Consider the following 17,381-nt stretch of genomic DNA (forward strand, 5'->3'; position numbering starts at 1 on the left):
AGCTTGTTGTCCATGTTATACGCGCACGTACGTGGCCGTGACAATAACCGATGCCTGATGCAGCCTCGCTGTGTCGCCTCCTCGACTTTTGATGCTATATTTGTACATCAGTTTGTTAATATCCATCCGTTGGCGCACTTGCAGGTAAGGAAAAAACTTTGCGGCTTTTTAACTACGAGAATATTCATCTTTTATACCTGTACACTCAAGTTGCACTTGAAATCGATCGATGCTACAACGCAACGAGGTGACAAAGTATTTACAAATGGCTCTTTCTTTTTACTTTTTAAAAACACATTTGTCCATAGTATAAAAAAGGCTTTTGTGCATTTTTATTTTTCAGTACTGTCCATGTAATACTTTAAGCATGATTGACGAGTATATATATATGGTGTATATGTATTGTTTTCGCAAATGATCTATGTGGACGATTTATGCATGTATATGTAGCGATCGATCCGTACTACATTACGATGACTTCTTGGTGAGTTCATATAGTCTGTAGAGGTGCCATTCTTCGCTCTCGGTGAGATCGACGGCGCCGTTGGACACGTAAAACTTGCCCTCGTTCTTTGAGTCCAACGCCCAAAAGTCGATCCTGCAGCATTTGTCCTCGTACGCTTTCTGGCAATCATATCAGGACTTGATATTTTTTTTTGTCATACCATCATAAAAAAAGAATAAAAAAAAAAATAAACATATGTGAAACAAACCTTAGCCACGGCAGAAAACAAATCGTCCCTCACGTTCGAATTGTGCTCACCGGGTGACGCATAGAATTCCATGAGGTACATCGATTTTCCCTCCCAAGTGGAATACGCGTAACAGTACAACGCGTATCCGACTACTTTTTTATTCCACACGCCAACCAGATATCCGTAGTACGTATTATCTCCTTTGGTATTGTTCCCTGAAATCGATAAATATATTTTCAGCTGATTAGAAGCGACACGCATCAAGATGAACGAACAGTCGTCGTATCCATTTTCCTCACCTTCAATAACAATCGACACGTCGTCAATCTTCGGCTTCTCGTCTTTGATCTTTCGTGTGGTAGTATTGAAAGACGCCTCCTACGAAAATCATTTCCAAGTGTAAACGAAACGATAATAGGGGTGTACTTATATGTTATACAGACAAACGCCTACCTCGGCCAATCTTTTGATGGTATCGAAATCACCCGACTCGGCTTGGCGCACCTCGCACTGACCATTTGCATAATCTGGAATCAAGACGCGCTCGAGTACAAGTTTACGATCAATCCCGTGCTATAATGAGAGAAAAAAAAAAAAAAAAAAAAAAAAAAACCAACTTGTCGCTAAATGCTTGAGCGAATCCTGGCCGAGTCGATACATGCGCCAAGCTTCCGTTTCCGTGAGATCGACCGACCCCTTGTTTTTGTAAAAGCTCCGCGCTGGATTCCAGCCGAGCACCGCGAAATCCAAATACGGGCACCTTTCTGAAAAAGTTTGCTGGAAAAAAAAAAAGAAAAAATCATGATTATATTATACGCATGTATATCATGTGGTGACATTTGAGAACATTTGCCGACCTTGGCCACTGTGTCGAAGAGGCGACTGCCGATGTGCTTTTCGCGGTACTCGGGAGTCACGTACAAATCCTCCAAGTGTATGGCTCTGGGGTCCAAAGTTGAGTAGATGTAAAAGTACAGGGCGTAGCCGACGATTTTGCCGTCGCAGCTCGCGACGTAGCACTTGAAGAGCGGATCTTCCCGGTCGAAGCCGTCTTTTTCCAAAACTGTACACGCACAAGACGGGTGACGTTGAAAAAAAAGGATCGGAATTTACTTTTTTGCTGTAGCTGGAAATTAATTAATATTTACCGTGGTAATCAATCCTCGGGCCATCCGGCATCTCTTCAAAGTCAGCCAATTCCTGGGGCATTAAAAACATTATAACTATGTTATTAAATTCTTTTGAAAAAAAAAAAACCGGTGTGGTACAACCGTGAGGAAAAAAAAACACACATCTATTGACTTTGTTGAAAAATACAGATGTCTATTCGAAAACATACATCTCGCAATTACAATGATTCGCCTGTCAATTGAAGTAATTGGTATTCGAAGAAGAAAAGAATAAGAATACTTGATGAGCGTGTAAAGTACGTTGAATAGGATCGAAGAAAGAGATACGCAGAAGACGGCTGGTGGGCGGAGGAAAATTAATTTCATAAAAAGCTTCGACGAATGTTAATGAATGCATAAAAGCTTTGCTAAACCAAAGATCGAGAGATAGAGAGAATAAAAACACCATTACAATGATACTTAAGTTGTCGTTAAAAATAACGTATTGATGAGCGATTCCACAAAACAACTGCACCTTCGACACTTGATAATATTTTTTATACCGTTTCCTGTATCATGACTGTTAAGTTAATCCGAAAAATCGTGGCCAACCTGAAAATCTGACACGACGCACTTGAAATTGTGGAGATAAATGCCTTTTGTTGGATCGAAAAGTTTGATAGGCGCAGCTTGTTAAAAATTAAAATTTCGTAAAATATCTCACGTGTTGGGATATATAGCTGATATCAACATTTGTGAAATTCTAATATATCATTTATCAACTTTCCAATTCCTTATTAAAATCTTGGTTGATTGTCTTTAAGCGTGTCGCAGTTCATACGAAATCAAACAATGCGTAAGTTCTTTCTAATAGTAACCACGTGACGGACGATTTTTTCGTGGAGCAGTTCATAATATATAAAAAAAATAAATTGTTCGACACGTTTAAAAAATATCAGTCATCTAATCGTTGCAATAATCCAACGAACGATCAAAAATCCAAAAGACAAGCACGTTAATGAAAAATGGCAACATAACGGCCAATACCTTTCAATCGTGGTGTTGATAGAATGTAGGTATATTCTATTGGATGCGTTGAAAAAACAAAATAAAGTAGTGAACGGTTGAAAAGAAAAAGAGCAATCGAAAGGAGAACGATAATCATCGTACCAAAAACCGGAGCGGCGACTCATATTATGAGTAACGCGCAGCGGGTCATAGACACATTAGGTATATATATATAGGCCCGGATGGTGGTATAAATAAACTTTGGACTTCTAAAAATAATAACTGCCCCACATGGAGCACGTATAAGAGAGTTGTACCTTTATGCAGAAAAACACAGCCTCGCCAATAATAGAGAAATAAATGTATATGTGCTTTTCGTTTGACAAAACGTACCTGGATGAGAGCGCGGATCTCTTGGCAGTCCTCCCTCACGGCCTCCCGCACCTCCACGAACTTCTCCATTATCTTCAAGCTCAACCTGCACAGAGAACAATCGCACGATCAGGAAATTCGGTGGGAAATACATTTCCAATGCACGCAGCCTGTGACAACGTAATGTGGCAGATAAAATATAATTTACGGGCAAAACCGCAGCATCGCGGAGTCGGAGGGGAAAAAAAAAGAAAAATGTTGATTTGACAATCTTGCTCCCGGAGGATGTATCGTACATCGGCGCGCGAGAGTCAATGAAGTACGTATTTTCGCCGAGACTCTTCGACCCTACCGTGGTTGCTCTCTTCTTTGTAATGCCGGTGTGCGGGGGGTATAGACGCCCCACGCGCACGCATGTACACTTTACACACAATCATCGGATCCCCAGCATTTTTTTTTTTTTTTTTTCTTCTTCTTCTTCTTTCGTTCATCGAGAGCCGCTGCGTGCTTTTTTTCCTATTGTTAGATAGGTACTTATAGCTTTTTTTTTTTTTTTTTTCATTCTTTTAATATGCTAACGAACAACGTGTGTCTAAGCGCTTGCAAGACCCGCGAGCTTATGTTTTTTATTTGCCGATTGGTGCCTGGCTTCTTCTTTTTCTTGTTTTATCGATCGGTGCGGTGAAACTTTTATGGAATACATTTAGATTAGAGTGACACGCGAGGCTTTTACTCCGAATTCTGAGTTAATTTTTTTTTTCTTTTTTCGTGCATCTGAATATGTTGAAAAAGGTGAATCGTGTATTTCTACTTTCTTCATGAGTCTTTCTTTCCCTCGATTTTTCTAGACAGCAGTTAATTGCTACCGTATTTACTCTATTATTTATAGCCGAAGAAGACGACGAAACTGTCATAATCTGAATTCTGTGCGCTACTACATTTCAGTTGGACGATTATTGTGACGATGTAGCATAAAACATCACTGTTTACCTTCCACATTATTGTCTGGCTTATTTGATCAAGTGGAAATAGTTTACCGAAAATTCGTTTGAAGTATAGAATAATAACGTAAGGTATTACCACTTTCGGTTAATGAGCCCATGTGTTTACTCGATAACGATGACTCGAGTGACTTTGACATCGATTTTTTTTTTATACTAACGTAGCGGGAAGCGAGCACGTGGATGTATACTTTTTCGAAAATTTAGAGCAACCATTTTTTTTTTTTTTCTTCAAAGTTTACAAGTAGGTACTAAAACCCTCTTTTTCTCTACTTCTTACAATACAGTACATAAAAAAGTCGTTTCCAGTGAAAACATTTGATTACGTTTTGTAAAAGAGAAAAAAATCGAAAGATGGTAAAAACATGCCCAATCGTTTGTTAAAATAAACTTTATCGAAGGCACATCACTTATGATAAACAAACTATATGGTAAACTTGTTGTTTTTTTTCTTCAGATGGATAAAAAAAAAACATAATAAATACAAGAATAACGTATATGTATCGCGATATTATTAAATATTGTAATAACACATTATTGCGAGTATTTAATGTAAAGTAAAGAAAAAAAAAAAAAAAAAAAAAAAAAAAAAACAATGAACAGGAGGAGACTGACACGGGCACTTGATAATATACATCAAGTGAGTATCGACCAAATCTCGTTGAAAAACCTTGATCAATTTTCATTATCTCGACTCTTGAGGTTTCGCAATATATATATATATATATATATTTATGTAAAACTGAACAGACATACGTACAGATTGTTCTAACGATTGTAATGAAGTCATGCAACAAAATTCGGCAACCAAAGTATCTTATCAGTTAATAAAAATGATAAACGATTTGATAATCGTGAAAATACAGGTTGATGCTCAATTTGTAAAGTCGCGCCATCGGCTCTGGCTTTCAGGTTTATTCGCCATCGCTATTGGTTCAATCCGGTTCGGTTACCCCAGACCCACTGTAGGTTTATTCCGTTGAATATCTCTTTATGAGAAAAAAAAACCCGCGATTTGCAATTATTGCAGATTTTCATCCGCAGCAACCACAACCTTGGTTGTTCTACTTTATTTCTGCATAAGGTTTTTTTTTGGCGATTCAGAGTAAAGGTAAAACTTATTAAACCATATCGAACCGAAAGTGATCTCAAATAAACCTATATAATAGGCTCGCACCCCCTGTAAACTCTAAAGTACAGCGCGAACGGAGCGCTAAAGCCGGCTGTGTGTGTATACGAACAAGCAACGTTTTCTTCGGCCATGTTGCTTACGTTATCCCACGTATTTTATATATGTTGTGTTTCCACATCAGTCCGGTGCGGTCAGTCGCGTACATACTTTCCGTCGTGTCCGTGTTATCAATTCGTTTAATTCATAAATGTAAATAGATACATATGTATATTAACACTTATAATATAGTATTCGTTGGGATACTCGGGATACCTAACCCACGCGTTGTTACTAATACCAGAAAACTAACAAAAGAAGTTTGCAACGAGGAATAACTAACAAAGCCTTTCGCATAACATATAGATTTATGTACACCAACGAGTAGTTAATTAAAGTGAAGAAATTGTTAAAAAAAAAAAAAAAAGGGCTAGCATGGCGGAAGTCGAGGCAAAAGTTAACATGTCACTTGGTAAGTCAGTTGGTCGGACATAGACTCAACGCTACACCCTAAGTATCTGCTTACCTATCTACTACCAACTTATATCTTCGTCCAGAATCACGGATGTGTGTGTGTGTGTGTTGTTTCAGCAGTATAATTTAAACAAATAGTTAGCAACTAAGCGTGAAAGCTTCAAGTCACCAGACATTACGTATTGTTCCATAAGTTGGGTAGACATTCTAAAAATGTCAAACATCATCTACCAGTAGTACAGTGTACACATAAAATGACGATTCTTCTCATTAATGAATACGTGGTAAGAGATGGAAAAAAAGTGAAAGCATCTCAGTTATTGTTGTCATTATTACGTGAGCGTACGGCTACACTTTTTTCAGAAACCCTCCCACCCTTAACCCCACCCCCCCCCCTTGGAACTCGATTACGTGCAGCAAAAAAAAACAACAACAATCGATTGTTGTAGTCGTGTGTACGTCGGTCGTATCGAAAGCCACTTCCCGGCTCCGGTGAGGCTCCGAGGGAAAGATGGCGACGCGTCGTCGTCTTCGTCGGCCGAACGAGATCGTCGCGTACCCCCGCGCTGCTGTTACACTTTAAAGTCACTAACGTCGGTCCGCTTAACCCCCCTGTTAGCAACTACTCGACAATGCCCACCACCAACAGCGAGTCTAATAATTATATTTCTGTTATTAACGATCACGGTTAATGCACAAATAGTTTGAACAGAATTTTAGATGACACAAGTACATATTATCTATGCACCTGGTATTGCAAAAAAAAAATGAGATACCAAGTTCATTAGCACTTACCTGTACTTATGGAAGGATGGATAGACGATAATGCAAAAACACAAGCACGCGTATGTGAACTGGAACGAAGCACCGATGCATCCGATGCTTCTATTGTTTCTCATATGTGTGTGCTCGAATCTTAATCAAATCAAGAGAGCACAAGAGACGGATATTACAAAGAAAAAAAAAAAGTAGATAGCTCGTTTATGAGATAGAAGAAGGCATACTGCAAACTGCAGACATTGCACAACCTAAGATGGATGTGTTGGTTATTTCTTTGGCCAGTTATTATGTAAATTCTTGATCGAGAATCTTCAAGTGTCGATGCCGGCTGGAAAATTAGAAATTTTTCGTTCTGTCTCGAGAAATTTTCGAAACAAATGGCTTCATGATACAAAATTTTCAGTTCTCGAGTTATTGTGTGCGGAGAAAAGTATGTAAAAATAGATTTTCTTAGAAGAAGAAATTAAATATGAATCATCAATGTTTACAAGTGCCTTTTCTTCAATCTATTTTCGGTGTATAGTGTATCACATAACTCCGATACCCCTAATTTTGTTGCTTCTGTTTTGGGCAATTAAGTACAGTTCTTTTTTTAACTTATATTAATAATCCAAACACTATTTAAAGATCTTCTAGAGATTTATTTTACTCTACTGTATTTCGATAAATCTTGTTCTCACCGACCTAAACTTACTATAGAGGCTAGATAGCTTTATCACTTTAATTTGTATCAAAAAAATTCTTATCCAAAGTGTTGGATAATATTGTTTCAGAGTTATGTCTACGTAAATCTATCTCTTACGGATTTTTTTTACAACCCTATGTATTTAATTATTTAAAAAAATTTATTATCCAGTTGTATACCACAGAAGTAATATTTAATAGAAATATATGTGTTACATCTCTCTTCCTGTAATACTAACAAGATTTCTCAAATTGAGGTTAGAAATAAAAGTTTTTATTAAAATAAACATTATTATAAAATTTATTAACAATATAAAATACATTGTCCACGCACTTTCATAAAAACGGACAATCTGTCAAAAATAAACAATCCCGATACTTTGTTATGTTGCTCCGTAAATCAATACGTGCGTGTATATATCTATATATACGAGTTAGTTCGCAACCTCTTGCTTGATCGTGTTCTCCGGATACTCGGAGAAACTATTTGGCACCCAGACGTCCCAGTAAGCGCTTTTGAGGATGTCTCATGCAGCTCTCGTCCTTCTCTGACACATCTAATGTACTCCTAAACTTTCCTGCTTTCCTAATGTTTAGGATAAGAATTTTGAAATTCTCCGGTTGTTATGCCGACTCGTATATTAAATCCGCGTGAGATGTGAGCTTCCTGGGATTTGGGACACCTCCTCTCGTTTCGTGTTCTCCCAATACCTCGGGGAGAGCACTGACGGACATCGTGCCGCGACTTTTGCGGACTATTGACAGATACCCGATGCCAGATGTCGCTTACCTCTTTTGTTCTCGTGTTCTCCTAATACTTATGTGCGAAATTTTGAAATTCTCCGGCTCGGCAAGGCAATCACGTGTATATATACGTACATAAAATATATAATATGTATAATATACGTGCAGTATACATCAACCCCCTCATTTATGACGTTGCACGCGTCCACGTTTATTACGCCTATATCAATAACCTCTTTTCAGTTCATGTTCTCCTAATACTTAGGTGGCTGTGTCGCTCTGCCATCACCCTGCACGTGCCTGACCGATGCCTGGACACGTGTGTACCGTGTCGCGAGAACTCCTCGATTATCATGCTTTCCTGGTTACCTTAGAGTAAAATTCAAGTCCGGACGTCCCAGAAAACTGCTTTTGAGGATTTCTATTCGAGGCCGCAAATATATATTAATATACGTGATGCCACTTCCTTGGCGCACGTCTGCTCCTGGTAGTTATAAGCAGAATTTTGAATTTTGACGACTGCGCCGCTCTCATGGAGTCTCTATTGTGCAGAAACAGAATAACACATCGAAATTATCTAATGACTTTTCAAGACTATAGAACCACTTACATCTGTGTCTGCACAATTCCAAACAACATTGTGAGCGTTATAATCTCCTACAAATAGGCAGTTTTCGTTAAAGTATTTATCAAAAATACTGTCCCACTGTCTTTGATTTAGAGGTACATCGGATGGTACGTATGTAATTATTATGTGAAGCGCGGGTTGCACATTGGTAATTTTAATTCCGCTAAGTTCTACCCTTTAGGGGAAAGTGGCAGGTCTTTAAGAGTTGTATATGAAAGGTTTTTACTGACAAAAAAGATTATACCACCTCCTTTTCTCGTATTAGTTCTATCTATTCTAAAACTAGAAAAACCAGCTATGTTTACATGTTTGTTGGCTTTTAGCCAGGTTTCAACGCACGCTATCACATCAAAGTCGCAAGCTAATTTTTTTAAATCACCAATATGTTGGGGCACACTACGTGCATTCCAAAAAAGAATACGCAAACCACTTGACATAATTATAAGTAAAGAAAAAGTATAAATGAATACCAAGCCTCCACCCTTACTCTGGAGACAATTAATCAGGCTTGTTTTCAGAGTCACTAAATGTTAGAACAGAATCACCACATTTAAATTTATTCACCATCCTCTTCTTAATCCGCTTGTTGATGCTGCCAATTTTATTCTTCATTGATTTGCTGTCAGTCAGGAGGCGCAGAGTTTTCATTGACCAATCACCTGTCCAATGTACTGCTTGTCGAGCACCTCTGCATGTAGGCAGAATTTCCTCCAATGTCGAAGAATTCTCGATTAAATCCAAAAGAAATTCAAAGTTTACTTTATTTTCAGTAGTACTATTCTGGTACGCATCAGCTAGTCCCTTTAAGAGTTCAAGTCCTGACGTAACCGTGTAATCAGAGTCAGACTTGTCAGACTCACTGACATTTTGGTCTTTTCTTGTTTTTTTCAACAGATGTTTCCCTTGGCTTGCTGTGCTTCCATTGGATGCACTCAGGGCTGAGACGTTAGCCCTAGAACGTTTAGCAGGATTAACTGGAGTGATTGCAGCAGAACTTAATGACGCACCTTGTTCACTTTGATCTTCCTTGTAACTTTCAGAGTGCTCCTCAGTAAGGGGAGTTTCGTTGGCTGAGTACCCATCACCTTCTCCTTCTTTTTCTTTGTCTTCAGTCAGTGGAGGGAAACTAGTTGCTCCTGGGACACCTGTGGCCTCTGTGCAGTCCCTAGCCCAGTGCCCAAGCTTTTTACAAAGAAAACAGGAAAGATCTTCAATGGAGAGAAAGATATTATGTATAGACCCTTCGCAATGAAATGTAAGGGTACTAGGAAGTTTCGGCACGTCATCCTCATGAACAAAAATTTGCTCTTACATCGATATTCATAGAAATTATAGGTCAAACCTAGACCTGATTTTGTCAACTATGAATTTGGCTGAAAAATTAACATACAACTTTTATGATGAGACTTTTGGCTCCGATCACTTTCCAGTAGCTATTGAAATAGCTTGTGAGCGGTTTGGATATAAAAGGAAGACTTTCAGAACTTATACGGTTAAAACTCAGGGCCTCTTACCAGGCAACCAGCATGGCTTTAGAATGGGCCACTCATGTACTGACAACCTCACAGGTCTCACCCTAAATGTTGAGGAGGCTTTTCTGGAGGGCAGCCATGTCCTCGCTTCCTTTTTGGATGTTAGTGGTGCCTTCGACAATGTAGTCATTGACATACTGCTTACAAAGCTAGTAAACATTGGGTGCTCGCCTGGCCTCACCCTCTTTGTACACTTTATTATGCACCAGAGATTCATCCATGCTGAATGCCTGGATGATAACTACCTAATTTCTTACAAAGGCGTCCCTCAGGGAGGTGTACTCAGCCCTATATTGTATATAATTTATGTGTCGGACATTTTCAAAGATCTTCCGCGAAGCGTCTTTGTTTCCCAGTTTGCTGATGATCTTTCCTTGTACAGCACATCAGAAAACCTGACTCAGCTGGTTCCCTTGATAGAGAGCTCTGTAGATTTGGCCTCCAGGGAACTTAGTTCCTTGGGACTCGATCTTTCGCTGCCAAAAACAGACCTTTTACATTTTAACAACAGTGGGTATATCCCTGGACAAATTTCTATTCAACTTTCTGGTCATACAATTGAATCCAAGTCACACGTCAAATTTCTTGGAATTATTTTTCATTATCAGCTCACATTCTCTCAACAAGTTAACAAGATTAAAAAGAGATGCCACAAAGCGTTAAGTTTTTTGAAATACTTGTGTGGCACATGGTGGGGATCGGGTTCCGAAACCCTGCTGACTTTTTATAAAAGCTATATTCGGTCAATTATCGAGTATGGTCTTTTTTTTTTATCTACCAAAAACCTTCAAAAGTCAGTATCAAATCCAAATAATACAGAACACCGCAATCAGGATATCCTTAGGCTTCCGAAATACTACACCCATCAATGTGATCCATGCAGAATCCTGCATGCCTTTGCTGATTGATAGAGCTAGATTCCTCTGTAGTTCTTATCTCTCCAAGGCACTGTCTGTCCCCACTTCTGAAGCTTTTAAAAACATCAATTCTTATTACAAGTCCTTTTCCAATAGAAATTTTAAAAATAGTAGAATTTTCTATGACTGCATATTTAATGTCCTTAACTTCTCCAATAAAATTTACTACAAAGAAAATTTTCATGTTTTCTGCGTCCCTTATTCTTCTCTGTTTTTTTCACCAATTGTTAACTTTGATCTGGAAAAAGAGCTTCAGAATACTGACAGGCCAAATGATTTAACGATAGACTATATCAACAGTAAGAGATCTTGCTCCGTTTATACGGACGGAAGCAAGGTGCATAATAAGTCTAGTGTTGGCTCCGCAGCCTTTTGTCCCGCACTATCTTTCTCATGCAAAATAGCCCTTGATGGGCACTCCTCAGTATTTACCGCAGAGTGCGTTGCCTTGGAAGCTGCGGTTGATTTCATCATTGATGCTGGGATTTCTAACTCAATCGTGTTCTCGGACTCTCGAAGTGCCTTAGAAGCTCTCGCTTCATATAAACTTTCCATCTATAAGAATCCTTACATCAATAGTATCAAAGCCAAGGTATTCCTAAAATTCCCTTTACAGATCTTCGCGAATCTTTTTACAAAAATATGTTCAGTAGCTCTGACCGTTGGAATGAGGGACAAAGTACCACTAAAGGTACCTTTTACTTTCAAAACCTATTTAGAAAATCTAAGAGACCCTGGTTCTCTGGTATAAACGTAGACAGGTTTTTTATTTCTACTATTAATCGTATTAGAGCGAATCACTATAATTTAGGGGAGTCCTTACACAGAATCGGGTATATCTCGAGCTCTAATTGCTCCTGTGGTCACCCTTCAGAAAGTATTAGTCACGTTCTGTGGGACTGCCCCAATTATGTTGCTTCAAGAGTAAAACTGCTCAGGGACTTGAACTACGTTCTTGGCCCTCCACCGTACTCCATTACGAATATTATTAAGAGACCTAATGTTAAAGCGTGCACTCTGATATGTGATTTTCTCAAAAGAAACCAATTATTTATTTAATAAACTTTGTATTCTATGTTTGTAAAATGTAAATTTTAAAACTGTACTTCTTTTTATCAGCCCTTGTGGCATTAGCTGTATTGATTACACATGTAAATCAGAAAAAGCTAATAAAATATCATACAAAAAAAAATGCTTTTGAGGATTTCTATTCGAGGCCGCAAACATATATTAATATACGTGCCACTTCCTTGGCGCACGTCTGCTCCTGGTAGTTATAAGCAGAATTTTGAATTTTGACGACTGCGCCGCTCTCATGGAGTCTGGGATCAAGTGATCCCTTGTGCGTCATATATATCTATATACACGGGCAACTATACCTGTTACCTTCTCGCCCCTCGTGTTCGCCTAATACCACGAGGTATAGTTCGAGGTATAATTGAAAAAAATCAGGCCGCAGCCACATAGACGCGTCGACTGCGTCCTCACGCGTTTGACGTCCGTGAAAATCGAGGTGAAAATCGTGTTTAGTTCTTTGCTGCCATCTTCAAATGAACTAACTCCCTAACACATCCCGTATATTCACACTTTTTTGTAGTTTATTTAAGGTTTGCACGTTGGCAGTGAAGAACTAGGCACGATTCTGACAGATGTCAAACGCGTGCGGACGCGATCGGACGCGTCTATGTGGCCGCGGCCTCAGGTCTACACCGTACGTGTATACGAACCTCTTGGCGCGTCATGTTCCCCTGGTACGCCAGGATCCAGTTTAGAATACACGTGGCCCACGGCTCTGCCCTGTGATATTTACTCCCCATAAATGTATATGTATACAAAACTGTGCATGAATAGAAGATGATACGGATATCGCAAAGGAATCTTCAAGATTGACGAATGATGACGATTTAATTAATTCATTTACAAACCTGATCGAATAACGTTAATTAAACACATTTATTAATATCATTATTAGTTAACAAAGACGAAAGAAAAAGCTGTACATTATGAACGAATCTTATTGAAAATTATCAATACCATGTACTTACTTATAGTGCTCCATTGATACCAAGAAAAAGTTAAAAATCCCATAAACACGCACGCACTGATATGATGCATATTAATCATAATAATAATAATAATAATAATAATAATAATAATAATAATAATAATAATAATAATATACCTATTACCTACATACGTATTTGATAAAATATCTTTAAAAAACTCGCTGTTGAGGCCGTACGCTCACCAAAAAGTCGTGAAATTTTCTTGTACTTTTAAGATGACATTATTAAACTGGAAAGGAAGAAGAGATCCAACAGCCAAGGCCCCTATAACCATCAGTATAACCAGAGAGGCGGCGGTGGTGGCGGTTACCGCGGTCGCGGTCAAAACAACCGCGGCAACAATATGATGAGAAACAACCGCGGAATGATGAATAATTACAACAACCGCGGAACGATGAATCATTACAACAACCGCAACAACTACCACAATTACAATAACAATTATAATCGCAACAACGTTATGAACAACAACAACAACAACAACAACAACAACGGCAACAGAGGTAACTACCGGGGTGGCGGGCCGTACAGGAGGTACTCGCAGAACGGCGTGCGGGGTGGCTTCGTTCAAAAGCGGTACAACAATTATAACAATTACAACAACTACGTGCCCTATCATCAAACGAATTTGCGAAGATCCCGAAGCTCCGTGTCCCTAAACAGAATGAGCCAATACAACGGTCCGATGGGCTACAGTAACAAAAGTTACAGTCCTCGCAGAGGTGGTGGCGGTGGTGGCGAAAACTGGGGCGGTGGTGGCGGCGGTAGATACCGACAATCGCGGAGTCGGAGCAGGATTAATTATCAGAACAACAGCAACTACTCGTCCCCGACCCGGAGCTACCTACAGAGGACCAACAGCCTGCCGGATTTAAGGGACGACGATGCGTCCTCTGTCTACGACAGATTGGGTTATCAAAACACTTCTGCTCAGACTGCGTACAGAAACCGAGTTATCAAGAACGCATTGCAGGTATCGTCGTGGTTTTTTTTTTTTTCTCTGTAATACATTTTGAAATGAAATGCTTGATTTTGGCATACATGTTTTAGTTGTCACCGTCTAGAAAGAGTCTACCACCGCAAGGACGGCAAAGACGTTACAGTGCAGGGAGTATACGTTCGGATCAGATACTGAGAGCCCAGAGGCGCGCACAGTACGAACAGAAACTCATGAGAGTGAAGTACGAAGCAATGAATTTATATTACAACACTGTTCTCGATCGCTTGATACGATTGAAAATAAAAATTAGTTGGTTTGGCCTTTGTTGAGACACAAACTACATGATGGTATGAATTTCAGTGCTGCCCGAGCCAAAGCCATACCCATCGACTACATGAGCTCTCTGAACGAGTACGTTTCGAAACAGCATCCCTCATTGGCCCTCTATCAGTCGCAGAATTCTCTGAACGCGCGCCAAATGCGAGCCAAATCGCCATACGCGCAGAGTTTAAAAAGCTTCCAAACGATAATACCGAAAACAGTAAGTCCTTGTGTATCCGTATATAAATCTGGTGTCAGTTTCTAAGCTACATCTAATCGAAATGTAATATAAACGCTTCATAATTCTATCGTAGAAATTTGTCAACCGATTTGCAGGAGCCAATAAAGTCGCCAAGGCGGCAGCCGCAGAGGCGCGCAAGATCAAGGTCGCGCTCGCGCGCAAGGAGTACTCAGCGCGCAATCGGTCTCAACAACGTAATCGGTCTCGAAGGCGATCTCGAGGACCGGAGCTTCTCCGAAGTAATGTACAGTCTCAGCGGAAATTTTGGCGTCACCGGGCGAACTCTGGATGATAGGTTTTCAACGTAGGACTTGGACGACGACGACGACGACGACGACGACGACGACGACGTTTTGTAAACCTTTGAGGAGGGATCGTGTACAGGCTGGAATATTCGTTGACGATTTTTTTTTTCTTTTATACTGTACCTAAAGCAATGTTTTTTTTTAATTTATCGATTTTCTTTGCTTGATAATGTGTATCAATTGCCATTGGTAACTAACAATAGATTTTACTAGAAATCTTATTTTTCTAATTATTTTTTTTAATTTTAAAGTTGAGTCAATCACGTTCCAGCCACAACAAAAAAGACACCTGCATTGATGTTCCTCTTTAACTTGATCAACTATTTTTTTTTTCCTTTTCTAAGGATCTTTTTTATTATTATTTTTTGTTTTGTTTTTATCACACGATAAAAATAAACTCGAGAGACTGTAAAATAACGATAACTAAGGAAAATATATCCGATGTATGGATTAGGCCGATGTTATTGATACATTCTGTACTAGAGTGTAATTGTACGCTTTGTGCAAGGAATTAGGTGTGAATGTAATGGCGGTACTAAAATTGTAATTTAACACTTGGCTTATTAATATTAAATATAAATATATTAATGAGAGTGTAGTTGGTTGACTTGTGATATATTGAGCAGGAATAATCGAAAGAAGCAATTTTCTGTATACTTTTTACAAAAGTAAATTCCCCGATATTGTGTAACGAGAATAATAAATCTTCCTACTAGTTTTTCTTCTTTTTCTACGGCAAAAGTATTTTTAATACATCATTTTTTATTTTTTTCATCGACAGAAAAAAAAAAAACAATGTCTCGTTTGTACGAGCGCATATGCATCATTGTCCAAAGTAAAGATGTACGAAATTCCCATCATTTATCTATTATTGTCGATTAAAGCTCAAATGAAGTATCAAAACGTCGTATTTATTTCATACACAGAATGATGTTCCTTAAAATTACAGTACTCACCGTGAACCGCAAACCTCCATCTGTAAGTGATGCACGTATATACTAAAACGATTATTACAGAAAACTGGTGACGAATTACACGAGCTTGCCAGCAGGTACCAACAATGAAGAAGACCAAAAAAAAGTCTTGACCTTTCGTTGATATGTATTATTGCAACAGTAGCTGATAGCTTGTACCTATCAGGAAAATATATAAGGCTAGATCGAGTAAAATTTAATACACAGAGTTATGTTATGTAGAGTATTTTTATAAATTTATATTAGTTTCATACAGTCTTAAATTTTACAATTTCAAAAATTTTCTGAACACTATATCAACTGTCGTGTGCAATCGCATCTACACCTATTAACCTTTACAGTTTTTTTTAAATATTCAAGTTATTAGAAAACATATTAATGTAGATGCTATTATACAACGATATACAATTAAATAGTTTCAAAAGTTTTTTTTTTGAATGATTAAGATAATTACAAGCGACTAGTGACAAAGGGTAATATATAGCAACTAGGCATTTTGTACTTGAGTGTAATTACACTTTGAGTAAAGGATAGTGTCGTATCATTAATTTAATAAGTAAGAGCTTTTAGACTTCAGTTATATAAATGTATACTTTTTTTTTTTTTTTTTTTTTAATATTATTTTATTAACTTTTTCTGTTTTACATGGAATCAATATAGCTAATGCCACAAAGGGCTGAGAAAGACAGAAAATACAGTTTTTAAGTTAGCGCTTTACATATTATAAATACAAATTCACCAAACATATTAGATTAACGATTGATTATTTTAGAGAAAATCACATATCAGAGAGCACGCATTAACATTTTGTATCTTAACAATATCCTTAATAGAGTACAGAGGAGGGCCAAGAACGTGGTTCAGGTCCTTAAGTAATTTTACCCTTGAGGCAGTAAATCTAAGCTATGACTCTATTTTAAATAAGAAGCTGTTCTCAGTCTTTTCTCTTTATCATAATCCCCATCCCACCAGGGAACAGGGCTTCTTAATACTATTAATTACATAATTAGTTTATAAACTAGAAAACACTGGAAAATGCTGTATTCCAAACCTTCTTTGTTGCTGGTTTTGAATCACTGATAATAGAACTTGTGCCAAGATCGTTTACCTATGGGATTTCAGCGGCAACAGGATCCATTGGTCCTTTTTTGTCAATGAGACTACCCTTGTTGTCGTTGGGAAGGGCAGGTAAAGCCTTGTCAGACGAAACTTTGATGCAGTCACAAGCCAGATCCCCGGCCTCCTTGCAGACAAAGCAGGTTGATTCATCGGTGGAAAAATATATTTTATCTTGGATGCCATTGTAAGTAAGATGTACAGAAGCTGGAAGTTTACGAAGGTCGTTTTCACCAATGTAAATCAGTCTTCTGAAGCTGTGAACATGAGCAAAATCAATATCCGCTATGTTTGCCTTGATTTTTT

General features: G+C 38.4%; 2 protein-coding genes across 4 annotated transcripts; one reads left to right on the forward strand and one right to left on the reverse strand.

The window, feature by feature from the left end:
- Positions 1–256: 256 nt before the first annotated feature.
- LOC106647866 (uncharacterized) lies at positions 257–6,719 on the reverse strand. 3 transcript variants are annotated; one of them, XM_089594312.1, is made up of 9 exons: positions 6,623–6,719; positions 3,206–3,290; positions 1,844–1,895; positions 1,553–1,758; positions 1,313–1,472; positions 1,149–1,222; positions 995–1,073; positions 714–910; positions 257–624 (listed from the first exon to the last, which is right to left on the reverse strand). In XM_089594312.1, exons 2-9 carry the CDS (start codon positions 3,272–3,274, stop codon positions 469–471), a joined length of 993 nt encoding a protein of 330 aa, XP_089450438.1. In that variant the 5' UTR covers positions 3,275–3,290; positions 6,623–6,719; the 3' UTR covers positions 257–468. The 3 variants fall into 3 exon arrangements, with proteins under 3 accessions (XP_089450438.1, XP_089450440.1, XP_089450439.1); XM_089594314.1 differs by lacking the exon at positions 6,623–6,719 and adding an exon at positions 5,880–5,917; XM_089594313.1 differs by lacking the exon at positions 6,623–6,719 and adding an exon at positions 3,393–3,472.
- Positions 5,426–15,888, forward strand: LOC106647733 (uncharacterized). The gene is made up of 5 exons (XM_014364248.2): positions 5,426–5,825; positions 13,394–14,151; positions 14,229–14,359; positions 14,479–14,659; positions 14,754–15,888. The coding sequence occupies exons 1-5, from the start codon at positions 5,789–5,791 to the stop codon at positions 14,970–14,972; spliced, it is 1,326 nt and encodes a 441-aa protein (XP_014219734.2). The 5' UTR covers positions 5,426–5,788; the 3' UTR covers positions 14,973–15,888.
- Positions 15,889–17,381: the final 1,493 nt, after the last annotated feature.

This window comes from Copidosoma floridanum, unplaced genomic scaffold (assembly GCF_036245765.1).
Source record: "Copidosoma floridanum isolate Cflo_tuat_1 unplaced genomic scaffold, Cflo_Japanese_pri ptg000021l, whole genome shotgun sequence".
NCBI classification, from domain to species: Eukaryota; Metazoa; Arthropoda; class Insecta; order Hymenoptera; family Encyrtidae; genus Copidosoma; species Copidosoma floridanum.